At 39.1% G+C, this 27,335-nt stretch overlaps 1 protein-coding gene across 7 annotated transcripts; it reads left to right on the top strand.

Annotated features, from left to right (window-relative positions):
* Positions 1–116: 116 nt before the first annotated feature.
* CCP110 (centriolar coiled-coil protein 110) lies at positions 117–25,543 on the top strand. Of its 7 annotated transcripts, XM_040458918.1 has the most exons (17): positions 118–328; positions 446–532; positions 2,174–2,319; positions 4,317–4,472; positions 7,083–7,211; positions 10,488–12,132; positions 14,192–14,322; positions 14,792–14,963; positions 15,725–15,864; positions 16,115–16,231; positions 16,597–16,698; positions 16,884–17,000; positions 19,073–19,146; positions 19,890–19,952; positions 20,648–20,707; positions 21,201–21,286; positions 23,613–25,543. In XM_040458918.1, exons 4-17 carry the CDS (start codon positions 4,332–4,334, stop codon positions 23,663–23,665), a joined length of 3,030 nt encoding a protein of 1,009 aa, XP_040314852.1. In that variant the 5' UTR covers positions 118–328; positions 446–532; positions 2,174–2,319; positions 4,317–4,331; the 3' UTR covers positions 23,666–25,543. The 7 variants fall into 7 exon arrangements, with proteins under 7 accessions (XP_040314854.1, XP_040314852.1, XP_040314851.1 ...); XM_040458920.1 differs by lacking the exon at positions 446–532 and having other exon boundaries at positions 117–328; positions 14,195–14,322; XM_040458917.1 differs by lacking the exon at positions 446–532.
* The last annotated feature ends 1,792 nt before the right edge of the window (positions 25,544–27,335 follow it).

Raw genomic sequence — 27,335 nt, 5'->3', positions numbered from 1 at the left:
GCCTTCCATCACTAGGATAGGGCGCGTACCGCGGAGCGCAATGCACCTTGGGGATTGTAGTTTTTTTCAGGCCCAACCGTTCCAACGGCCCCGGAAGCAGCCCCCGGAAGTGCCGGCCCAAAGAGGTGGAGTCCGGGCGGTGGCGGCGGCAGTGGCGGTTGCCAGGATCCCGCGTTGCCGCCTGAGACCAGTAATATGGCGGGGAGGAGAAGAAGAAGGCGGCGGCGGACCGAGCTGCGCTCTGTTAGTACCAATTGAGCCGTTTGCTTCCTGACAAGGCCCGTGGCGAGGGGAAAAAAAAAAAGCTGACGAGGCCGTGGGAGATCAGGTGTGTGCTTAAGGAGGGAACTAGATCCTCAGCGGGTCCCGGCTTTTAGGTCACCGGGGGAGGCGGAATTGGCGCCCTGAGAGCTGAGGGTGAACTCTGTGCCGAACCCGCATGCAGGTGGTGGACCCCTGAGCTTCGAGTCTCTAGAAAAGCGCCGAGTGTGAGGAGACAGGTGCCCGGGGACCAGCGACACTCGGCGCGGAGGTGATGCTCGGATACTGGTGCTGCCTGGGCCCTCGGGATGGAGCCCCATCAAAGGAGCTGGGGGAGGTGGGCGTGGGGCGCTGGGGGCAAGGCAGAGGGTCCCTAGCAAATAAACTCGAGACAGAGCCGTAATCGCCTCACGTTGATAAAACTGGACCGTTTTTCTTCTCCCAAGATACTGGCGAGGGAGCGTCCTCAGGGTGTGCACTGGACATTCTGAAAGCCGGTTACCACAACCAAAGGCCCTAGGAGTGCTGTTTACTCTGCCTTTGCGACCCCGGGGAATAAGCTTGAGGCGAATAAAGCAAATTCTCTTGATTGCCCCTGATACTGCTAGGTGATTCCTATTCTGCAGGGTTATAATCCCGGTTCCCTACCCCCAGTTTAGGCAAGTGACAGGCTCCCAGAGATTGATTTGATGGACAGGGGTCTGGAAACAACGAAATGAGGACGGTGTTGTCCCCCTTTCTGTGTTTTAAAGTTACATATGAATCCTACGAGGAACAAAGCACCGTCGCTACCCTCCCGATATTCATAACCTAGTGACAAAAATCATAATAATCATCATCCTCTTAATAATAAAAGCAGTCCCCTATACTGGTCCTTTCAGCGTGTCCTGCATTATGCTAATTGCCACACACGTTTTAGTTCATTGAATTATTGAGACAGATACTCTGATTATCCCTGCATTACAGATGAGGAAATTGAGGCATAGAGATGGTAAGTAAATTGCCAAGAACACACAGCTAATATGTCCCCGAATAAGAAACTTTCCTCTTTATTGCCTATACAAAAAGTTTGTCTTTGGGAGGACTAGGGGGTAAACGAGCAGCTAGCATCCGAAAACACAGCAAGATCTGTTCTGTTACTTGCACTATCCCCTTTAGTGACATTTCTGGTAGAACACTGGTGAGGAGCACCCGTCTATGGGGTTTGCAAAGAGACTCATTTGGAGAAGGGTCATGGTATAAATGGAGAAGACAAGGCATGTCTGAACTTGATGCAGCTGAAAATTGTTAATTCAAGTGGACTGGTAATGCCTGCTGGTAAACTGTGGGTTGGTAGATTTGTGGTTGGAGTGGCATTGTAGTCAAGGCTCTGTTCAGAAAAAAAAACTTTGCTGACAGGTAATTGTGTGAGAAATGAAGTGCCTTCTTGCTAATCATATAGGATACAATGCTCATTTTTTAAATGATTGCCTTTGCAGTTGAGAGGTACCAGTTTCTTTGGAGAATAGGATCATCCATGAAACTACCAGTCTTTATTTATTTATTTTTTCTTAATTTTCTTTTTTTTGAACGTTTATTTATTTTTGGGACAGAGAGAGACAGAGCATGAACGGGGGAGGGGCAGAGAGAGAGGGAGACACAGAATCGGAATCAGGCTCCAGGCTCTGAGCCATCAGCCCAGAGCCTGACGCGGGGCTCGAACTCACGGACCGCGAGATCGTGACCTGGCTGAAGTCAGAAGCTTAACCGACTGCGCCACCCAGGCGCCCCAAAACTACCAGTCTTTAAATTCCGTTCTTCCTCGCTAGCTTCTTTTTTATCTGGTCCACTGTCTCCTTTTTTTCTTCTCTCCTGGTTTGCATTATTGTTTGAGCCAATTACCCTAATTCATTTATTCATTACTTTTATCAAGTGCCTACTGTGTGCTGACACTGTTCTATGTAATGGGGATTCAGTGGTGAGCAAGACTGAAAAGGTACCTGTGCTTATGGAGCTTACATTTTGGTGGAGGAAGACAGACAAAACCCAAGGAGATAAACAAGATAATTTCAGATAGTGGTAAGTGCTATGAAAATTGGGAAATAGCAGGGTAATGTGATAGTGAGTAAACGCAGGATTAATTTAGATGGGATAATCAGGGATGGCCTCTTTGAGGTCAGGGAAATTCACATTGAGGCTGAAGGATAGGAAAAATTCTTTCATGCTCTAGGATCATTTGGTAATTTCCATAATCCACCATATTTAGCACTTGTATTTGGGTATTAAAAGCCCTATCATCTGCCCTAGTTATGCTGTAATAAAAAATCTAACACGGTACATCTGCAATATGCATGACAAACGTGTGCAGTTTAAGAGATCTGAATTTAATTTTGCAAAGCAATTGGCATATCTGTATGAGGTTGTTGAAAGAAAAATAAAACTTGCCACAAAAACATTTTATTCATTCTTTACATTCCCCAGAACTTTAAAATAGAATTTCATACTTTGCTTGTGTATACATAGAAAGTAAATATTTCTTATAATTGTATAATTGTATAGTCATCTATTTACATGCCCTATAATGCTGAATGCGTGGGTTGTGTTAAAAAATATTTTTAAGTATTTTAGTAGAAATGGAGTTGTTTGAATTTCTCTTACATTTTAGCTTCTGCATATTTTGGTTGTTAAGATAACATAATGGGGGTTGAAATCCAGACTAAAAAATGAGGCCTTGGTATGTCATGCAGAAAGGTGTTGTGGTATTTTTGTTGTTGTTGTTTTGTTTTTTTTACTTTTGCTTGTTTTATGAATAAAAGCTTGAAAAATAATCTCATTCACACTCCAGTATAATTTTCTTTGAAATTAAACTCACACTTTTCATAAGTTGAATATAGAAATAATTAGAATTGATGGGATGGTAGGAAGAAGTTTTATTAATAAGAAGACTACCAGTTGGTCAAAATTAGCAATATATCTTATTTTTCATAATCAAATCATAATATGCTTTTTCATTTCTAATTATGCTATAATGCGTCCCTGACATTTTAGTGTACTACATTTTTAAGTACCTTAATGCTTAAGACAGTATCATATTCTATCTTATTTCATTGCTGCGTATCCCATATCGTCAATTAAATTTTCCACCCCCCGCCTTTTTTGGTTGTTTTAAAGTGAACACCTAAGGGAACATTATTGTATTTTTCTGTTTTCACAGTTCATACCCTTGCTGGTTATGAGTCTGATGTCTCTCTTTTCATTTTCTCTTATTTAAAGGAAACGATGCCAGACATAAAGCTATGGAAACAGGCAATCAAATATTTAACATTAGCTAAATGAATGAACATGGTGGCTAATCCTTCTGTTTACCTTGCATTTTCATAGCCATCATCATACTTTTCCAGAAGTTGTGAAATTACTGGGCTGATTGTTTTAAGTAGTTTGGTGGTGCTTAGAATTTTCAACAATAAGATAGTATTATTAAGAGAGCCAGTAGATACTCTGGTTTCCACCCGTGACTGATTTGTCTGGTGACTGTGGAGACCAGATATATTTTCAAGATGTGAAAGTACTAATAGACTTTGAACTTCATGATAACAGAAGAATTTTAAAAGGTAAATATCCTCTTTTATGTAAATAGCCTTTTTGTCTTTTTTTTTCTTTTGGCATTTTTACCTTTGTATGATTTAGTTTTTCTTGTGTAGATAAGTCCTGCTAAGGAAAATACAATATTCTAGTTTATAATCTGAAGTGAGTAAAGTGGTGTAGAACTTTTGTTCCTTTTAAGAATTTTTCCCTGGTGACTTCTTAGTACTTTTCTAAACAAATCATATTTAAATATTGATTTATATACATATGTTTGGGAATATTTAATATAGGAAGCAAGGCTTCACTGGGTAGGATCTTGAGGTGCTTACCTCTACTTAAGAATTCGCTGTTCATCAGTGAAAAAAAAAATTCTGGGGGCCAGTTCTAGGAATTGTGAATGCTAGAAATATTTAAGTGCTCTATAAAATTTGCCAAATCATGAAGATCTGTTTTTCTCAGCACATTGCAAGTGACATTTTTCTCTCTGACAGTGTAATTGTGGGAAGATGGAGGAGTATGAGAAGTTCTGTGAGAATAGTCTTGCTAGAGTCCAGCAGGCATCACTGTCCACGGAGAGCTTTCTACCTGTCCCATCTGAAAACATCTCACTTATCCGCTTCCATGGAGTGGCTGTGCTTTCTCCGCTGGTAAACATTCTATGATTTTTAAATAATCTTTTTTTCTATACTGAGTCACTAAGGTAAGTTTACAGAAAAGCAAAAAAAATGGTTATAAACATTGAAAAAATGCTTCGTATTCATAATTAAATATAAAAGAGTTAGCGTTTTTTCATCTACTAGATTGGCAAAACTCTGCTAAGACCTACCGTTCCTTAGGTTGTGGGGAAAAAGCACTTATCCTACATTTTTTCTGAGAGAATCAGCTGATTTTATTTTTTGGAGATCATTTTGGTAGTGTTTATCAGAATTTGAAAGTATATGTAACCTTTGATTTAGCAATTCCATTTTTGGGAATATCTTACACTTATACTGCTCTTTGTGCCCGAAGAAATACGTACAGGTTATGGTAGCATTGTTTGAAATATCAAAAGATTAACAAACAACGTAAATGTCCAGTAGTGGACTAGTTTAAAGACTGTGGTCCATTTTATAGAAATCTCATACATGCCATTGAAATGAGTACAATAGACCTACATGTGCAGGCATGGAAGGATCTCCACAGTCTATTGTAAATCACTGCACACATCGTGCCCTCTGGAGCAGGGTAAAATAGTGCTTACAAGCCTGGCTCTGGAGCCTGCTGTCCTTGGTTTAAATCACTGCTCTGCCACCTACCTGCTGTGTGAACTTGCAGGTCCATTTTCTTTTCTTGTACTTCTTTTCTTTTTTCTTTTCTTTCTCCCTCTCTCTCTTTTTCTCGCTCCCTTGGTCTCTTTCTCTCTGTCTCTCTCCCCCTCTCTCCCTCCCTCTCTCCCTCCCTCTCTGCCCTCCCCTTCCCGGTTTATTTAGTTATTTTGAAAGAGAGAGCATGAGCATGGGAGGGCAGAGAGAGCAGAAGAGAAGGATAATCCCAAGCACCCTCTGCATTGTTAGTGCGGAGCCCCATATAGGACTTGAACTCACAAACCATGAGATCATGACCTGAGCCTAAATCAAGAGTCAGATTCTTAACTGACTGAACCACTCAGGCCACCCGCATTTTCTTTATTTTTGAAATGAGAATAAAAATAGTGTCTACTTTAATAGGATTCTTTGGAGAATTAAATGATCTAATACATGTAAAATGCTTACAACACTACTTGGATCATAGGAGGTACTCAATATATGTTAACTATTTGGGTTTTTATATAAGATTCTTTTTCTTAGGAATGATAAAGGAATACAGGATGAGAAGGAAGACACTTTTCATTGTAAACTCTTTCATACTGATTGAATGTTTTTAAAATGTGTGTGACTTTATTTCAAACCAGAAAATTAATATAATTGAAAGAAATTGCATGAAGAATTTTTTTTTTATATAACAGGAGGTAAAAGATCAATATTTTCTGCCAACTTTTTGTAATGACATTTTCAAACATACAGAAAAATAGAAAGGGTAGTGCAGTGACTCCCCACATGTATACCGTCTAGATTTAATAATTTTTTTTAAAATTTTTTTTTCCAACGTTTTTTATTTATTTTTGGGACAGAGAGAGACAGAGCATGAACGGGGGAGGGGCAGAGAGAGAGGGAGACACAGAATTGGAAACAGGCTCCAGGCTCCGAGCCATCAGCCCAGAGCCTGACACGGGGCTCAAACCCACGGACCGCGAGATCGTGACCTGGCTGAAGTTGGACGCTTAACCAACTGCGCCACCCAGGCGCCCCAGATTTAATAATTTTTAACACTTTTGCCATCTTTGCTTTATGGTGTTTGTGATTTTATATATATGTAGATGTGTATATACACGTACATGCTTTTTTTTTTTTTTTTTTTGTGGAGCCATTTGAAAATTGAAGCTGTATAACAATTTTCACTTAAATGTTTTGGTATAAATATTCTAGAAATAAGATATCCTCCTACATAAAATCCCCAATACCATCATCACATCCTAAGAAGATTAGTAATAATTTTAATAGCATCTAATATTCTGTTCATATTTAGATTTCTCCATTTGTGTTCAAAATGTCTGTTATACTATTTTTTTTCCTAATCTGGGTCCAGTCAGAGTTCAAAAATACCATTTGCTTATTGTGGTTTTTTTTTTTTTTTAAGTTGATTTATTTATTTTGAGAGAGTGAGAGAGAGGAGAGAGAGAGAGAATCCCAAGCAGGCTCTGCACTGTCATCGCAGAGCCCGACGTGGGGCTCGATCTCATGAATTGTGAGATCATGACCTGAGCCAAAATCAAGAGTCAGACCCTTAACTGGGTTACCCAGGAGCCCCCAAAAGGGCTTATTTTATTTCTCACTTTAGAGCATTGGGTAAGTGAACAGGTTTTTTTCTTTCTTTTTAACTTTTTTATTCAGTTGAGAATAATTTACATGCAGTAGAATGCACAGATCTCAAGTTCTAATGTTTCATAGAGTTTTCATATATGGTGTACATCTGTATAACTCACACCTACACAGAACATTCTTGTACCCACGGAAAGATCTCCCATGCCCCATCCTCCTCATTACCCCTCACTACTGTTCAGATATCTTTCCCTGTGGTTTTATCTGTTCCATGTTTTAATCATTCTGATTCAAAGCTTTCTGATTTTATGATATTTTTATATTTATGAGAAATAATCATATATTTATGATGTTTTGCAGCTTACCATTGAGAGAAGGAAGGAAATGCAACAAGAAAAGCAGAAAGCACTTGATGTAGAAACAAGAAAGCATGTAAATAAGAAGAAAGATTTACTGGCTCGTGTCCAGGAGATTCTTGAAAATGTTCAGGTGTGTAATGTAGGCTTTTAAAAATTATAATTAAGAAATCATGAGGTAAGCATTGATGATAATTTTTCAGAAATATGTTTGCACTTACTAGTTAGTTACCAATATATTTTACTATAATGTTTGAGAAGCTTTGTAGTTTGTAATATTCCATTTCAGTTACTCCAAAGAACACTCACTTGCTTGTTAGTGATGCCTAGTACTTGAATCAGAGGGTACTTAGACAATGGAGCCCTACCCTGAATATAATTGCTTATTGTCTGTGTCTTATGACTCTAAAAACATGGAATTCTCAGTGACAAAATGATAGAATTGACCATTGTGGTTTACTCTGAACTAATCAGACTATTGACTCAATGACCTTATTCTCATTCTCTGCTAAAGTAAATAACTGCCCCCAATTTTTTTTGGTGAAAATTACCCTCTTAAATACACAAATGCAATTTAGATTAGATAAGTAGAATTGTCTACATTCATCTTAGATCCAAATAGAAACCATTTAAACAATACATTCATGCCGTTTGCAATTATTTTTATTTAGCTGAATTTAAATTTGTATAAACAATTTAAGGTCTGGATCATACTAAAAAAAACCCAAATGAATTATGTTGAACAAATTATGTCTACCATACATAGCACTGTTCTGCAGGCTACATTTAAAATTTTCTTCATAATCTTAAGGGTTTGCAGTCTGTATAATTCATACTAGATGACACATGTATAATGAACCTGAGACTATTTCCCACCAACGGCTACCTTCATTTCTCTGTGGGTAGTAATTTAATTTGCAGATTATAATTACTGTCCATATTAAGTTTAAGGCTCATTTTAGTAGTGTACAAAATCATAGTTGCTGTATACACAAATGTGAAACATGAGGTATTTTAAGAAAACATTTTATTTTACTTAAACCTATGAATATGTTCCTGGGTTTGGTGAGTATGTATCACTTTTGTTTTATTTTGATCCTGTACATTTTCGTAGTGTACAAAATCATAGTTGCTGTATACACAAATGTGAAACGTGAGGTATTTTAAGAAAACATTTTATTTTACTTAAACCTATGAATATGTTCCTGGGTTTGGTGAGTATGTATCACTTTTGTTTTATTTTGATCCTGAGGTTGTGACTAAGTATACTTTGTTGTACTGTTTATTGCATTAGTACCTGGAAACTATTATATGTCTTGGGATTTGTAAGGTAAAACAGGAGTGCCATATGGTCTAGGGAAAAAACACATACACAACGACCTAAAAATCTTAAAAAAAAAATTTTTTTTTTAAATGTTTATTTATTTTTGAGACAGAGAGAGACAGAGCATAAACGGGGGAGAGTCAGAGAGAGAGGGAAACACAGAATCAGAAGCAGCCTCCAGGCTCTGAGGTGTCAGCACAGAGCCTGATGTGGGGCTCGAACTCACAGACCATGAGATCATGACCTGAGCCGAAGTCGGACGCTTAACCGACTGAGCTACCCAGGCGCCCCTAAAAATCTTTTAATATTCAGGATTCTGGAGTCTGTATTGATAATATGATAATTTCTGTCAGCTTAGCATATACTTGTATAATCTTTAAAAACCATCCTAGTTCACTTTTTATTCTTTTTTTTAACGTTGATTTATTTATTTGGGGGGGTTGGTGAGCTGTGTGCATGGGGAAGGGATAGAGAGAGAGAGGGACAGAGATAGAGAATCCCAAGCAGGCTTTGCACTTTCGGTGCAGAACCTGATGCAGGGTTCAAACTCACAAATTGTGAGATCATGACCTGAGCTGAAATCTAGAGTCGGGCACCCAACTGACAAGCCACCCAGGCACCCCCAGTTCACTTTTTATTCTTTTGCAAGGTCAAATGATTTAGATAGAAAGTGTAATTTTAATTTTTTCTGTTGGATCTCTTGTGTATCAATTGTTCTCTTAATTTGGATTTTTTTTTTTAATGTTTATTTATTTTGGAGACAGAGCACAAGTGGGGGAGGGGCAGCAAGAGCCAGAGACAGAATCTGAAACAGGCTGCAGGCTCTGTCAGCACAGAGCCCAACCCGGGGCTCAAACACACGAACCATGAGATCATGACCTGAGCTGAAGTCAGATACTTAACCAACTGAGCCACCCAGGTGCCCCTGGAAAAAAATTTTAAATGTTTATTTATTTTTGAGAGAGAGAGAGAGAGAGTACGTGTGAGCAGGGGAGGGGCGGGGGAAGGTAGAGGATCCAAAGCAAGGCTCCCTTCTGACACCAGAGAGCCCGATGTGGGGCTTGAACTCACAAACTGCAAGATCATGACCTGAGCTCAAGTTGGACACTTAACTGACTGAGCCACCCAGGTGCCCCTTAATTCAGAATTTTTTTTACTTTTGCTTGTTGCAAAACTCATTAACAGGTTGCTGTTTAAAAATGGCCATCGGATGGGGCGCCTGGGTGGCGCAGTCGGTTAAGCGTCCGACTTCAGCCAGGTCACGATCTCGCGGTCCGTGAGTTCGAGCCCCCTGTCGGGCTCTGGGCTGATGGCTCAGAGCCTGGAGCCTGTTTCCGATTCTGTGTCTCCCTCTCTCTCTGCCCCTCCCCCGTTCATGCTCTGTCTCTCTCTGTCCCACAAATAAATAAACGTTGAAAAAAAAAATTAAAAAAAAAATGGCCATCGGTTAATCAAATTGAAGTTTGCTTTGATGATTTGGATTTTAAGTTGAAAATTTTATTTCTAAGTAACTTAAGCTACATGGCTGAGCTTTCATTTACTACAAATTTGCCTCATCATATAGAAGGATTTTAGTTACAATGTTTAGTTTTAGTTACTACAAAATATGTTAGTCTTTGTTAAAGGAGTCACCTATGTAAGAAATTTATTTGCTATTTTAACTCATACCTTAGTATGCTTCGATGACAGCTTTCATAGGAGGAACAGCTGGTGACATTAATAACATGTAAACCAAAAGAAAGTTAATGAGACTCCTTCTATTCCAAGATTAAATTGCACATGGATATATGAATATACGTGTATACCCATACACATACATACATATTGTATCAGATTAGATAATCTCCTTTTTTTTCTTTTAATCTTTAAATAAACAGGCCAGAATGACCAATGGATATTTTTTATAGTAATTTGTGCTCCCTGTGATATAGGACACAATAGAAAAAGGTTATCTTAGTTTTTGTTTGTTTGTGTTTTCAAATATTAGAACTCTGAATTTTCTATTTCAATTTTATTTTAGAAAACAAAGCAAAGGCTTTTTTGTGTGTAGTAAGGGAATATTAATTTTTAAATTTCCTTTTTCAGGTTAGAAAAGCACCTAATGCTAGTGATTTTGATCCATGGGAGACTGAAACGGTTTACTCTAATTCAGAAGAGAGAAACCTGAATGTCCCTGCTATGTTTCCAAATATCTTGCCAAGCCCTACTGAACACTCTACTTTAGGAAAGTCTGAAAAGATAACTGGAATTTTGCCACTGAATAATGAGGACCGATTTAAATTCAATGGGATAGACTTAGCTAGGGACTCAGAAGAATTTAATTCTCTGAAGCAGTGTGATATTTCAGATATTAGCCCTGCGGAAAACGAAGCTTCTGTAAAAACCCCCTCAGCAACTCCACAGGAGACTCTTACATCTGATGGTCTCTTGCCAACACATGAAGAACCGGATCCATCACTTTCGGAAGTTACTCCAGATCCCTACATAATGAGTCTTCAGAACCTGATGAAAAAGTCAAAGGAATATATAGAAAGAGAACAGTCTAGACGCAGTCTGAGAAGTAGTGCAAAGAGGAGTGTTAACGAGAGTCATTCAGATAAAGAGAATGATGCCGGTAAAGTGACTGACTATGGAAAGGAAAAGGCACAGTTGACTGGCAAACACTGTGGTTCAGTTATTCCTGACAAACCAAGCCTTAATAAATCAAATGTTCTTCTCCAAGGTGCTTCCGCTCAAGCAAGCAGCATGAATACATCAGTTTTAGGTAGCTTTTCTAAAGTGGACATACCTGTACGAACTGGCCATCACACTATTTTAGATCCTGATTCTGATTTTAAAGTCATTCCCACTTTTGTTACCGAAAATAATGTTATCAAAAGTCTTACTGGTTCATATGCCAAATTACCTACTCCAGAGCCAAGCCTGAGTCCTAAAATGCATCGAAGGCATTCTAGACCATCATCAGCATGTCATATACTTATAAATAACCCAATAAACGCCTGTGAGTTAAGTCCTAAAGGAAAAGAACAGACGATAGACTTAGTTGTTCAAGATACTGAGGAAAAAACACAAATACTTGAAACTGTGCCAAAGTTACCAGTTGATTTAGGAGTTTGTTCAAGCAAGGTTTATGTCACCAAAAATACATCTGAAGCCATACAGGAAGTGGTTTTAGGTAAATCAAATCAGGTATGTCAGTCTTCAGGAAATCACCTAGAAAATAAGGTTATTCATGGACTTGATGTCATGGAAGGTCACTTAACATGTGATGGGAGAGGACCACACAAAATGGATAGTACATGTACTGCGATGCCAAGATCGCATGAGCCGTATGCCACCGGTCAGTGTGTAGTGAGTCAAAACTTTGGACCCATGAGTGCACTCAAGTCAGCCAATGTGTTAGAGAAAAACTCCTGCAATTTACAGATGGAACTGAATAAGTCTTATGATGTAAAAAACCCATCTCCTTTACTGATGCAAAACCAGAATACCAGACAGCAGATGGACACCCCTACAGTGTCCTGTGGAAATGAACAATTTTTGGATAACAGTTTTGAGAAAGTTAAACGGAGACTTGATTTAGATATTGATAGTTTGCAAAAAGAAAACTGCCCTTTTGTCTTAACAACCGGAATAACTGAACAGGAAAGGCAACATTTGCCAGAAAAAAGATACCCTAAGGGATCTGTCTACATCAACAAGAATAAAATGTTAGAAAGTAGTTCCAAAGGTAAGGAAACTCTGAAGTGTTTGATACCCTCCCAGCAGATGGCCCCTGTATTTAATACTTTTAATTGACATTTTGAAAAACAATAATGGTCTTCATTTGTTCATCAGGATATTTAATTTCATTTCTCTTGTCAGAGAACATATCATTAGCTATAGTTTATTGCCATTTGATAGGCTTTCTTAAAGGATTTTCTTTTTTTGAGAGAGAGAGAGAAAGAGAGAGAGAGAGAGAGAGCAAGCAAGCACACAAACAGGGGAGGGTCAGAGGAGGGAGAGAGAATCTTAAGCAGCCTCCATACCCAGCTCTGGCTGACACAGGGCTCGATCCCATGACTGAGATCATGACCTGAGCTGAAATTAAGAGTCAGAAGCTTAATGGACTGAGCCATGCAGGCACCCCTCTTCAAGGATTTTCTTATTTAAAATGTGAATCTTTCACAGTTCACTTTGTATCACAGAGAGTATTGTTAATGACTGGAGGAAAAAGTTCTTGCATGAAACATCACTCACGGTTTTAATCTAGTGTATTACTATGATATTTTCTTTTTGGACTGTGGTTTCTAATATTTTCATCAGTCCTTTCATTTGTAATGAGCTCCTCATGTAATTGGTCCTTCAGGGAACACCTGAACATCAAATTATTAGAGAAAAATCACAAGTCCCTGTGAGTAGCGTTTCAAGAATGGCATCTTTATTGATACAAAATATTTCAAATTTCTTTCTCATCTAGTGTTATATTAACAGCAACTTGTTAAAACATGCCTTCTTCATTAATCCTTATTTTGTTGTCATGGTTCATCATTCTTCATTACTGATACGGAAGATCTGAGTCAAGTAAATGAAGTTCTTGGACATAAACATTTCAGTTCTAATGTGATAACTATCTTCCTAAAAAAACCTTCACATTCTGTAAAGTTGCACACTATGACAGGGTTTATAGGACAAATAGGGTTTTAAGGCCTGTGTAACTTTATAAGAACTTTAATAAATAAACATCAGTCGATATCTGGGGAGCCAACCTGGATAATCCAGACAGACAGTACAGCATGGCTGGAGGCTGTCCCCATGAGTAGCAGACACCCACAAAGCCAACCATGGGGCGGTTCTGGCAGTGCTTTAATAGGGGTGAGGCCACTCATGGAGGTAGCCGGCTTGCTGTCAGATGAGCCCCTGGACACTGCTCATTTATGAAATTCTTAAGGTAGAGCTGAATGATCTCACTATTGGTTGTGTGGTTGGGCTAAGGAGCTTTTTCCTTTTTTGCTAAAAGTTGTAATTCTAGCCCTGCTCTTCTAGTCCCTTTTGCCTATGAAAAATTGCACATGAACAAATGCAAACTGTTGTAAATGAATACAATGTATTTAGGAACATTATGGGGGTACCATAGAAGATAGACAGTATGCTTATCTTAAGTGAAAATCATTGACTGTATATTCGGAAAGAATAATTCTTTGAATTTTGTTGAATCGTGATGGATCCATGAATATGTGCTATGTCTGTGTAATACTTGGTATTTCAACATTTCAGAGTGGCTTACCCCTTTCTATTCAGTAAGTTGTATAGTTGTAATGATTTAATATATTTTTTAGTTAGTAATTCTGATATATGTAATTTTAATTTCCGATGTGTTTTGGAACCTGAAGCTGAGAAGCTTTGCACTATCAAAGGAACATTTATTTAAAAAACCAAACCAAAACAAAACTACAAGCCACAATACCAGAGATCCTGGGGAAGAACAAGAGTCAGAAGAATAAACAGATGAGAATCACACCTTGAGGTTAATTTGAGTGAGGAGAATCCAGACTGAACACATGGTCTTGGCTCCATCAGTTCAGATCGTGATGCGATCTGTTGAGCGTGGATGGTGGTGACACACAGGCCTTTATTTGGTAGCATGCAGTGAGGGGAGGGGCAGAGGATGTGGTTCACAGTGGGGACCTGGCTGTGCCTTGATTGTGTCATGTCAGATGTCGGAATGCTCTTTGGTCAGAAGCATAATTTAAATTGTGTATCAGATATTAGTAAATTTTCTAAATTTGAGGGTATGTGTTTCTTTTCAGAAGGCGAGGAGATATTAAAAAGCAAGATGTTAGCTTTTGAAGAAATGCGGAAGAGACTAGAAGAACAGCATGCCCAGCAGTTATCACTACTCATAGCTGAGCAGGAAAGGGAACAGGAAAGATTGCAAAAGGTGAGGAATTAAAATGTAAGGACATGGGGCTGGTAAGTGGAAGTTAGCCCAGGATATGTGTGAGTTTTGGTCACACGTTATGTATAGGACACTTGTAGTTTTTTCCCCTGTATATCTTAATCTAAGGGGGTGATTGATTTTGATACATGGATATTGCCGAATTGTGAGGTTTGATATTTAGCTTATCTAAAAATAAATGCATAATTTATCAAAAGGAGACTTCCGATTCCTTGACTCAAAACGTTTAATATTTTTCAAAGGTATTTTATACATAGATGCTGAAATATGCATTCTGCATGAGTGTATTGAAGGGGAAGATTACTTGCTTTAAGATTTCACTTGAGGTAGGAAAACTTGAAATTAATCATTTGCTGATAATACCCCATTACTTTTAGCTAAGCCTAAAATGGTGGTATTTTGGGATATAATTAAAAGATATAGCAGGTTATAATACATGGTTAATCTACAGGAAATAGAAGAACAGGAGAAAATGTTAAAAGAGAAGAAGGCAGCTGAAGCCTCTGAATTGGGCATTCACAGTGCAGTGGACTTAGAATGGAGAAAAGTGAGTGACTCTGGTTTGCTGGAAACAATGCTGTCTCAAGTGGACTCACTCCATACTTCAAATTCAAATAGTTCTGGTAAATGTTTTTAGAATTCTCTTCCATTTGGGAAAGTTATCCCACAGCAAGGTATTTTATTTGGCACACTTTAAGGCTATAGCTCTGTTCTTTTTTTTTTTTTAATGTTCATTTTTGCGAGAGAGAGAATGCATGCATATGCAAGCAGGGGAGGGGCAGACAGAGGAGACAGAGTAGCTGAAGCCAGCTTTGTGCTGACAGCAGAGAGCCTGATGTGGGGCTCAAACTCCTGAACCATGAAATCGTGACTTGAGCCAAAGTCAGACACTTAACTGACTGAGGCACCCAGGTGCCCCCAAACTGTAGCTCTTCAAGTAACTCTATTGACCAGTAACTAGTGAAAAATGAAATGATGGCAGATCAAAGACTAGTGAGCAGGTGTTCATGAGAAAAGCCACCTCAGTGAGGAAAATACTAGGAAATTTGACTCAGAGCCCAGGCTTTGTTTATTCATGCAGCAGGTGATGTGCTTTAACTGAAAACACAGTTTGCCATCTCCTGAGTGATCTTGAATTACATCTAATTCTTCAGACCCAGCAAGAGCATATCTTCACATCTTCAATTATCCAGAGATGCTGTTTGTGTTGAGAAGCTCCATCTGGCGCATAAGCTTAAAGTCCATAAATATTTTAAGTCTGCACATGGATTAGTTTCAGAGGCGGTTGTTCTTCTTAGTGAGTCATAAGTGTTTATTTGGACATTCTGCATATTCTGATTATATAATATCAAGTATAATACTCTATGTATATTTATTTTTCCAGGTTTCACGAACTCTGCCCTACAGCATAGCTTTGGTTCTGCAAATGAAGCACCCTTCTACCTCTGGGGATCATCAACTAGTGGCTTCACCAAACTCTCAGTAACAAGGGCTTTTGGAAGGGCCAAAACTAAATGGTCTCAGGTGGGCATACTTCATGATATTTGTGTATCCGTCTGTCTAGCTATATTTTTTAAAGAGGTACATTATCTTAGGTTGTACAAATGGGGACAGATATTTTTGCCATACATCAAATAGCTTAGCTTTTGTCAGAGATGAAACTATACAGAGCACACATATGTAGAAGAATTTAGCTTATTGTAATAGATTGGGAAAACATCTTGAGTATAATGCTCAGATCCTCAAATAATTGTATCTGTCTTATTTCTTCCAGGTTTTCAGTCCAGAAGTACAAACAAAATTTAACAAAGTAACTGCAGTGGCAAAAGGATTTCTAACTCGTAGGCTTATGCAGACAGATAAGCTAAAACAACTTCGCCAAACCGTAAAAGTAAGAAGCTTGTCCATTGTTTGTATTTCACTTCTGTCTCAGTCTCCCAGTTCAGTGATAGCTAGTCACTAGCTGGAGTTGACCAATTCGTTCAGAACTTAGGCAGATCCAACATTTTTTTAGTCACTACAATAGAGGCAGTTACAGAAATCTGATTAATCTCAGTCTGATAATTTTTTTAAATATTTAAATGAAGTAGTTTGGGTATTTTTGTCTTGCTTTAGAGAGTGCTGTTTGCCTTCTGATAAGTAATAGTTTTATGTTCTCACTGATTTTGAATTGGCTGAGAAAAAATCAAAAGAAAATTCCAGTGATCATCAGTCTTTCTAGAAGAGTGGTTTTTGAAGGAGCATTTCTTCTTCCAGGACACTATGGAATTCATAAGAAGCTTTCAGTCAGAGGCACCATTAAAGAGAGGAGTTGTCTCAGCACAAGATGCTTCTCTTCAGGAAAGAGTGTTAGCTCAGGTAAATGCCCACATCCTGTAGGCTTTTAGGGAATGGACATTTATATCTCTCCCTTCATTTCACCACTGAAAATAGGTTTCCATGAACACTTTAACCTTTTTCTCTAAGTGAAAATGCATAGAATATTACTAAATTCTAATCTCATCTTTTTAAATGGGCACAATATTTTCTTCTTTTGAACCTAGTTGCGAGCTGCCCTGTATGGTATTCATGACATATTCTTTGTAATGGATGCAGCTGAGAGAATGTCTATTCTCCATCATGACCGAGAAGTTCGCAAAGAGAAAATGCTCAGGCAAATGGTATGTTATCTGATTTTTTTTTATTTTTTTTTAACGTTTATTTATTTTTGAGACAGAGACAGAGCATGAACGGGGGAGGGGCAGAGAGAGAGGGAGACACAGAATCGGAACCAGGCTCCAGGCCCTGAGCCATCAGCCCAGAGCCCGACGAGGGGCTCGAACTCACGGACCGTGAGATCGTGACCTGAGCCGAAGTCGGACGCTTAACCAACTGAGCCACCCAGGCGCCCCTGTTATCTGATTTTTTAATGAATGAGTGAAAAAGAAAAACTCTATTTCTTCTATGCTTGCAAGACACTTCTGATACCAAATGTGTGAGGTTTTCCCCCACTCCAGCAGGGTGTCCTACAATTCAATTCTGATTCTTTCTACTTGGAGTTAAGAGTCAGATACTACAAGGTAAGGAGGCAGTTAAGATTCCCCCATCCAGAGTCTCAGGTTGTCACTTATACTTCTGACCGACCAGCTTTAAAACAGGGTTCCCACAACCCTGTCTTTGGGTTTGATAATTTTCTAGAGTGGCCTACAATACTCAGGGAATTTACTGGTTTATTATATAATAAAGGACATAATTAAGGATATAGATGAACTACCAGATGAAGGGATAGATAGGGCAAAGACTGGAAGGGTCTTGAAGGCATGAGCTTCTGTCTGCATAGAGGACATCTTCCTGGCACATGGATGTGTTCACTGCCTGGAAGCTCTCTGAACGCCGTATTTTAGGTGTTTTTATGGAGGCTTTCTCATACAGGCATGATCAATGATTAACTCAATCTCCAGCCCTTCTCTTGTCTCTTCAAGATAAGAAGCTAAGGCTGAATGTTCCAAGCTTCTACTCAGGCTTGGTCTTTCTGATGAATAGTCTGCACCTGGGGGCCCCCCAAAAAGTTGTTCGATTAGAACAAAAGATGCTCCTGTCACCCAGAAAATGACAGGGGATTGGAGCTGTGTGTCAGGAACTGAGGTAAAAAACCAAATATTAGAACAAAAGATGCTTCTACCAGGGCACCTCGGTGGCTCGGTCAGTTAACTGACTGTCTGACTGTTGATTTCAGCTCTGGCCTTGATCTCAAGGTTCATGGGATTGAGCCCTGCATTGGGCTCTGCACTGACAGAGTGTAGCCTCCTTGGGACTCTTTCTTTCTCCTCTTTCTCTCCCAAAATAAGTAAGTAAACTTATTTAAAAAAAAAAAAAGTTTCTACTCTTTCACTCTCAGATTTGCAAGGGTTTTGGGAGCTCTGTGTTAGGAACAGGTGTCAAAGATCAAATATTAGCAGGAACTAGGGGCAGAGACCAATATATTTCTTATTTCACAATGAGGTTCTTCTGGGTTTGGGGTAATTGATACTAAATCTCATTCTCTCTCTCTTTTTTTTTTTTTAAGTTTATTTTGAGAGAAAGAGTGGGGAGGGGCAGAGAGAGAAGGAGAGAGAGAGAATCCCAAGCAGGCTCTGGGCTGTCAGTGCAGAGCCCTACGCAGGCCTCAATTCCACGAACCATGATATCGTGACCTGAGCCGAAATCCAGAGTCTGACACTTAACCTAACCGACTGAGCCACCCAGGTGCCCCTCATTCCCTATTTTGACTTCAGCAGCTTCCCTGCAATTCTTAAGCACAGACAATCCCCAGGATTACCAGCAACATGCAACTCTGATGACAGATTTAAAAGAATTGCATATTGTTTTGTGATTGGATTTTGGAGTTGAAGCTTTGACTGTTGTTTGGATGGCTTATAAAAAACTATCACTGGCTCCACATTGAATTTCCTTGAAACTATCATGTAGATTTTGCCTTTTTTGGAAACCAGAGTTATTTGAAATATATCAGGGTGTTGGAGGAATGTGGTTTGAGTCATTGGTCTTCATGTGGTAGCCAAAAGAAAAGCCAAGTTTATTACTTCATTGGGAAAAATCATTGTAATTATTAACAAATTGGACTGTTTCAGTTCTAAAGACAGACTAAAATTCAGAATGCTAGTAAGAGAAGATTTTCTGTGCAGTTTGAGATCATCCTATATTATTTTAGTGGTATTACTGGTACCATTAAAGCTTTTTGTTTTGTATTTTAAAGGACAGAATGAAAAGCCCACGAGTGGCCCTGTCAGCTGCAACACAGAAGTCTCTCGATAGGAAGAAGTACATGAAGTAAGTGTACTTCCTGTCACATCACATTAATCCAGTTATTGCCAAACCAATTAATTTTAGTCATCTATTGGTCTCTTTGTGTATTCAAATTAGAAAAAAGAACAGTTCACGTTTTGACAGCTGAGCTGAGAAATCTCTTTTTATATAAATAGTTTTATTACTCAGGTGATAAAATCTGATTTAATCTTTAGGTAAAACATATAAAGTACTAAATTTGACAGTGTTCAACTTGTGTAATCGATAGCCATTCAGCCTTAAAAATAGTTAATCTTTATATTCACTGTCAATTTTACTTCTTTTGGATATATTCTTTTTTTTTTTTTTAATATTTATTTTTGAGATAGTGCCAGCAGAGGAGGGGCAGAGAGAGAGGGGGACAGAGGATCTGAAGCAGGATCCCAAGCAGGCTCCATGCTGACAGCAGTGAGCCTGATGTGGGTCTTGAACTCACAAATTGTGAGATTGTGACCTGAGCCCAAGTCGGATGCTTAACTGACTGAGCCACCCAGGCAACCCTGTAGTCTTTTTCTAATATGCGAAAGACTTCACGGGAGGGAAACCTAATGCAAAGTGACTATCGTTGCAAGCTGCTTCTTTCTGGAAAGTAGTTTCTGGTGTGCTTAGTACAGCTGAGTAGTACAAAACTTGTAAATGATTTGTTTCTGTCATCGTGTATCACATCTGTAAGGGTTTTCTCTCCCTTTCTAAATACATTGTGTGTCCTTATTTTTATGTTGTGTTAGAGCTGCTGAAATGGGAATGCCAAATAAGAAATTTCTGGTTAAACAAAATCTTTCTGAAACAAGGTGAGAAAAATTACTTCATCTCCGTGAGAAGCTATTTATTTATTAAAAAAAAAGATTTTCTTTGTAAATGCCAAGCTTGCTCTTTGTTGAGTTATTTCTAACTTGACATCAGCAGAACACTCCCAGCTGATTGGAGGACTGAAGAATGGCCAAGATCCATATTAACACTAGGTCATGTAGCTGGCTATATGACAGACCACATGTCTCAGGACCTTTCTATAGGACATGCTGTCTTGGGTAGAAATTTGAGCCCCCGATGTCCTGAGTTCAGCTCACAGTCTAGGACTTATTTAGGATAATTATTTAAAAACCTTAGAAATCTAGCTTAATATTTCAGACCTGTTTTCTACTTTTACAAGAGTGATGTTACTTCCCTTGGATGTTTGAAAGGAAAAGTTGGTTTTTGTGAAGCGTATAAATAAACTATCTAACACACAAGAATTAAACACTTGAGACATCCAGACAAAAACCTAAGATTTGGGCTCTTGGTGAAAAAAATATAAGTACCCTATTAATATGCTTCAGTCATTGTGATTTGCTCCGTGGTATTACATTGGTATATCTGCATAGATGACCAGTGTCACCTCACTGTTAATCATCTTTCACCTATTTAAAAAATGGGGGGGGGGGGGCCGGGGATAACTGAATTTATGTCAGTCTCTTCTGAATTAATTTTTTACTTACTTTGTTAACAGAGTCCTTCAGCCAAACCAAGGACAGAATGCACCAGTTCATAGGCTACTTAGTAGACAAGGGTAAGAATGCCACCCCTGGGTATTTAAAAACATCTAAAGCAAGATGAGCTTTGAGAGGGAAAAATAATTTAGTGTCTTTACATAAAGGATATCTATTTTACAAGTGTGATTTGTTTTATAGCATTGCGAAGATCTTTTAACTTTTGTGCTCCAAGATAATCCTTTGGTGTACTGTTGTGTATTATATCTTAATTACCATCTTATGTTGGCATGCTTTTACTTTTCATTTCATACCATTTTGCTCATTAAGTATTGTAAGCATCCATATAGTAAGTTCAGCATCACCAAAGTGATCCTTCCAACAAAGTATAAGCCTTGGTTCTAGTCTCCCGATGAAGGAAAGCATAGCTTCCTTGCTGTGCGCATTCGTGAGACTTAAGTTCTTTCCAAGCGTATTTGCACTTTGAACTGTTGCAGTATGGTTGCTTTCTTTGAATGTTGAACATTTAGATCTTGATGCAAGTGACTTATTAATTCTTTTATATTCAATTAGAACCCCTAAGACATCAGTGAAGGGGGTTGTGCAAAATAGACAGAAGTCTTCACAGAGCAGAGTGCCTAACAGAGCGCCTGTTTCAGGTGTGTAGCAAATGAGTTCTTCAAGCCCATTCAATAGAAGGACGTGCACGAGCTGCCCCACGATGCAGGCCATACGAGTGCAATGTCTTGTCTTTCCTTGCCACCATAATTTGGGCATATTCACAGTCATTCCTGCTAATGACCACCGTGTTAGTATTTGGTGGCGGTCAGGAGACCTTGGTAAAACTGTGTGTCCAATCTTGGCTTCTGTAATAATCCCGTGGAAACGCTATACATTTTTTTAATCTGAAAAATCTGTAGAATTGTATGTGCCTAATTGAGAAAACCTTTTTATAAACGAGTAAAGTATAATAACCTGATGCCTAAATCTGTGCATGTTTGTTGAGCTTTGGGGCAGTGTATCACCCAGGAATATTTGTATCTGCACATAAAGTGATGAAAAATTTCTCCCTCTGGCCACAAGATCACATGTGAATATGCCAGGCGGGAGGGGGTAAGTTTTGTTTCTGTTATTTTGTGGATTTTAAATTCTGTTTATGGTGGCAAGAAGACAAATTTAATATGAAACTCATGCCAAACTTTTAAGCTAATGTTTTAATATTTGGTAGGTGTCTTTGTTAAGATACTTTGATAAGCTCACCAAAAATTATGTGATTCATTAAACATACTTTCAAAATGCTTTGCTTTAACTACATTTCTTTCTAAACATTTAAAAGAAACCAAAAATTAATCACTAGGCAATGAGTTAATCATTTTAATCTTCCCATTAATATACAATTAATTACTAGGCAATGAGTTATTTAATCAATTCTAATATTCCCATTAATATACAATTAGGCATATTTAGAGCTTTTATTACTAACTGATTTCCTCCAAATTAGGAGGGAATGAACAACATAAGAAATTTTTTTTGTTATTGCCATTTGTTCACATAAGTTCAAAGAGGGAACAAGATACTGAACATAGCTTTGAAATGATTGCTGACTTTTTGCATGTATGTAGTGAATTTAATTTATAATGTTGCACTTGTAGAGGATAATGTAAAAGGTCATCTTTTGGAAGCCACTGTGAGTGACAGTCAGTGGAGGTGTTTTAAAGGGGGTTATGTAGTTGAGGATTCTGCTTCCTCCAGAGGTGGTCAGAATCAACTGGTTTGAAAGGTAACTAGGAGAACTCCAAGCAAACACCAGATCTGCGGCTTGTGAAGTTATGTGGGATTTCAAGACATTTTCAATTTTTTCCCATATTAGAGTCACATATTGTGATAAATTCTGGCCAGCTGGCAGTTGATTGAGGAGTTAGTACTGTTTTGCGTGATATTATTTATTGCCACAGTGACTACTCTCCATGTTCTTGTCTCATGCATTTCATCTCCACTGTTTGTCCCTTGTGAATTTGTAAGAAAAAGAGCCAAGTAATACTCAACAGTATGAAGGATGAATAGGAAGTCACATTAGGAACGGAGTAGTGCAGTTAGTCGTGTCCTCAAGTTCAATGTTTAGAACTATTGTGGTTTAATTGCATTGCAACATAATTATAAATACAAATGAACTTAACTCTTAAATGAACATGTACAATTACTATGTATCCAAACAAGTACAAAATTTCTTTCCTATTTTTCTAAAGATTTATTTATACCTGAGTGCCTAGACAATTGAAAAAGACTAACGATTTTATCATTGTATGTAAATTGAAAAATTGTGGTATGACTGATTAAGATTCTAAGTATGAATCTCAACCCAGGGACCCATAGTTGCAGTTGAAAAGATTTTTCTTTCCTGCTTAGATTCTTAGTGGCTTGGATTGTGTTACAAACAAACTTGAAACTTATGCTTTAGTTTGATCCGCATGGAGAATGAATGTTTATTAAGCAATTGATAGAAAGCTAGTTTTTTTTTGTGATGACAGACAGTAGAATGCCAAGGGCTTACAGCTTGCTGCAGAGCACTTAAAGTTTATAGTTCTTACAAACTCAATTGCAATCACTGATCGTATGTTTTAAGACCTGTTTGGCTCATTTGATGTCTGGTGCTTGACTCAGGAGTTTATAGTGACATTCAGAAACCACTAATTAAAGCAGAGTCGGAAGCAGTATGGCACAGTGGTTATTGGGTCAAACAGCAAATCAGGTGTAACTGGGTTCTCGGAGTATCTGTTACTTAGGCAAGTGACTTCCTCGCCCATGTCTCGGCTGTATTCTTAAAATAGTAGTAAGTTTCTACCTGGGGATTATGTTATGTAAGGATTAAATATAATAATGTACATTGCCTAGCTCAGTGCTTGGCATTATATAGTAAACACTCATTAAACGGTATTATAAAAAAACTGACATTGAGAAATAATATTAGTTTTGCTCTATTTTTAGGAGCATATGCAGGAAAAACCCAAAGAAAGCGGCCAAATGTTGCGACAATTTAAGAAGACAACATTCGTTAGGATAACCAAGGGGTGGATGGGAGGTTTCATGCATACGGTTTTCCCTGCCCAGGACTTTTTATTTAAGCCTGGACTGTTTACACAGGCAAAGTGACATCAAAGGGCTGAGCAATTATCTGGGCAACTTGATCAGTCTGGTTAATTCCTTCCCTACACCGTCATTTTCCTCTTAATGTTAGGTTTGGGTGAAGGCACATTAGTATTTAGTAATTGACCATCTCTTTGCTTAACCTGTACAAACCTAAGTTTGTTTTCTGTAGCCAGATGTCTGCAGAGAACGTTTTTGTAAACTTAAAGGGCATTTGGATTTATTTCTATAAAATGTCAAAAAGGTGTGATAAATTACAAATTAAGTTCTCAAATATAAATTTCATTCATCTCTGCATACTGATTGCTAAATTTGATAAGTTAGATACTGTTGTATTTGAGGGGAAATTACTGCAGAAGGATGTTTTTCTCCTGGTTTATGTAACTTTAAAAACTGATTAATCTCTCGGTCTTCATATTCTTGGATTTACGGGATAACCACATAGGAGAAAACACTCGCCTGCTGATTGTGGTCCACCCCAACTTTACCATAGAAGTGGTTGGGGGCCACTGCTTTGATCAAAAGTTCATTCCTCTTAACAGCTAGTTGTCTTGTGCAGATATGTTAGGTTTAATGTATGTTACCCCAGTACTCTTGGAAACACTTCTCCTAAATCATAAAATCTTTCTATGGAGGGTAAAAAATTAGGGGAGATAGCACAATCTTCTGGAATGTAGTAGCACCTAGGAGTGAATCAGTGCATCCATTTCTGTAAAATAGAGTAACACTGCATGCGCTTCTGTTTTCTTGGTGGTCTGCGTCTTGTCTTTCTTCATGGTCTGCTCTTTGTAGCTTGCTTGATTTAGGAGAGACTAAAGGGCTATATAACAACAAGTTCAGATTTGCAGATGGAACAGGAATATTGTCAAGGTGAAGTTACGCATTTAAGGTTTTCATCACTGACATATTCATTTAAAATATAAACCAAAAAATGTTACCAAGGGAACATGATTTTATGAAAGTGAATGCCACTGTTAATTTATCATACCATTTCCAAAAAGGGCTTTGTGCTTCTCACATAAAATCGGGACTGTGTACATTTACTCTTTCTAACTTGAATTTTAAAATGATACTGGTATTTTGAAAATGCAGACTGTATATATTCTTAATATCCTTTGAAGAAGGTGGAGATAAAGATTGTTTTCTCCAGTTTTCGGCCCTATTTAAAAGTTAGCTATTACATCCAGCTGTAGACCGTAATAATCTACCCAGGGTGTAAACTTGATTTTCTTTATTGAGATGTATCATTTGTTGAGTGAGTGAGCCAGGAAATCAGAAGGCGGTCAAAAATGTCTGAGTTACTGATATATTCTTTATAAAGTATAGCAAAATATCTTAATATGATAAATTGTGCTTTATCATTCTGAAAACTCAGGATACAGCTTACTCATATCATTGTGGGTCTTTCCAGAAAGACAGATACTTCCAAATTTTGTGTGCACTAATGCAAATTAGCTAAAAAAAAAAATAGTTTGTTTTGGAGAAAGTTAAAACTAGCTTTAGATTAAGGTTGACAAACTTGAGTGTTGTTTTTTTTAAAGATAAAAGCCTGTGTGTTTTACACATCTTTTAATGTTCACAGCTTTTCCTCATAAAAGTGCCAGACATCGTTTTGTGCTTTTGATGGATTTTTAATTTATATACATTATTTTTGTTACTTTTACTTTGAGTGGAATGCCCATTAATGTAAATTGTATTTATTTTTATACTTTAATTTTCACTAGTTTTGCTTCTAGGCAGAAGGCAAAATAAACTTTTCATCTTAAAAGAAATGTAGTTTGATCTTCTTTATTTACCAATGGAAGGACCGTTGATGGATGCTGAAAAGTATCTGGCCAAAACAATCCGTAACATGATCTTTTTTTGAATCATTAAAAGCCCCACGAAAGGTATATCCCACCATTTAGGGTGTAACCTATACCAGTGCTTCGTCCAGCATCCGAGTTTTGCACAAACTGTACTTTGCAGGCGGTGAAAAGGTCACCGGGGCGCTAAGGGGCTTGGCTTTTTAGGAGCCGGCCGCCTGCGCGGGGCCAAAGGGGAGGGGTGCTCAGCTTGCCGCTCCCATCAAAGCCGCTCAGGTGCACGGCTTCGAGATCCGGCTCTTGGTCCTGTGCCCTCGTCCCACCTGAGCGCAGCGCGTGCTCCTCGTTTTTACTCCCACAGAGGTGAGGCTGCACCGCCCAGTCCGCAAGGCAGGGTGGAAAGAGCCCCTCCCTTTCCCTGTGGCCACCCTTGAACTCTGGTTCATTTCGTGCGCGGGGAGAGGTGGACGTGAGGGTATGACTGGGAATCCTTCTTACTCATTCTGAGCTGAAAACAAGGACCCGTTTGGGAGAGGAAGATCTTTTTTGTCAGGGGCCTCACCGGCCCATGAACAATCACCCCAATGAAAAGTAACAGTTACACGCAAGCAAATGGGAGGTGGATTGCTTTATCTCTGAGGAACCGGAGCGGGCGTAGGTAAATGTCATAAAAATCATTAAAAATAAGGGAGAATCACTGCACTGTACCCCTGCAACTAATATCATGCTGTATGTTAACTGGAATTTACGTAAATATTTAAACCCAACCTAGAAACAAACCTGGGGCGTTGCTGAATACAGCGAACCAACTGGACTATGGGGTAGTGGAGTCCCATTCTCCATCAGCTCTGAGGGCAAAAATCGTGTCTAACCAAAATTATCCTGGACAATAAAATACTACCTTTTCACTTGTCTTCCTTTATTGGCCCAGTTTCCCTGTGACTCCCAATTCTTCAATTTCTTGAGGTGGTTTGCTTCTTGGCCCCCGTGGGTGCTAACAGCCCGCTCCGGAAGCGCGCGGTGCAGCGGTGCACCTGGCGCTGTGGACGCTGCACCAGCCGGGCCGCCCCCGGCCCCGGCCCCCAACGGGCGTGTTAACGCGAGCCCGCGCCCGTCCGCACGCGCAGGCGACGGCAGCTTACCCCGGAGAGAAGAGCTCTGAAGGCGCAACGGGCTCCTTTGCCTGCCTGCAAGCTCAGCTCCAGCCAGGGGCGTGCTGACCGCGTGCCAGGCATTTCAGAATCTCCCCACACCTGAGTCTTGAACTAGTTCTAGAATGAGTTCTAGACTAATTTCCCAGGTGAAGACACCAGGACCCGGGGTGCGAAACTCCATGTGCCGTCAGAGGGCCCGGAGTATATTATTCCGTTGTTTCCTGGGAAAGTGGTTTATGTGTTGTCAGACCAGGCTCTTGCAAAGAAAAGGGGGATGAGATGCCGCCTCGAGATTGAGCACGTCCTCCCATCAGGTCGGTTAACCCGCAGTCGCTCCCGCTAAGGGCACTTCCTGGCTTCAAGCAGTGCACCTGCAGTGGCTCCCGAACAGGTGGCCGTGGTAGTGACCTCAGGTTTGCGGTGAGGGGCACGTGAGATGCCCGCAGGGCGCCTGGCACAGCAGGCGTTCAGTATGCGGTAGTTGCTAGGAAATTATATATATATTATATATATAGTAACCCGAGTACGTATGTGTGTACATATATACGTATGTATATATGTGTGTGTGTGTGTGTGTGTGTGTGTGTGTGTGTGTGTGTGTGTGT

The sequence above is a fragment of the Herpailurus yagouaroundi genome, unplaced genomic scaffold (genome assembly GCF_014898765.1).
Source record: "Herpailurus yagouaroundi ecotype Mexico unplaced genomic scaffold, PumYag 222, whole genome shotgun sequence".
Lineage (NCBI taxonomy): Eukaryota > Metazoa > Chordata > Mammalia > Carnivora > Felidae > Herpailurus > Herpailurus yagouaroundi.
This window is presented reverse-complemented; position numbering and strand designations above follow the sequence as displayed.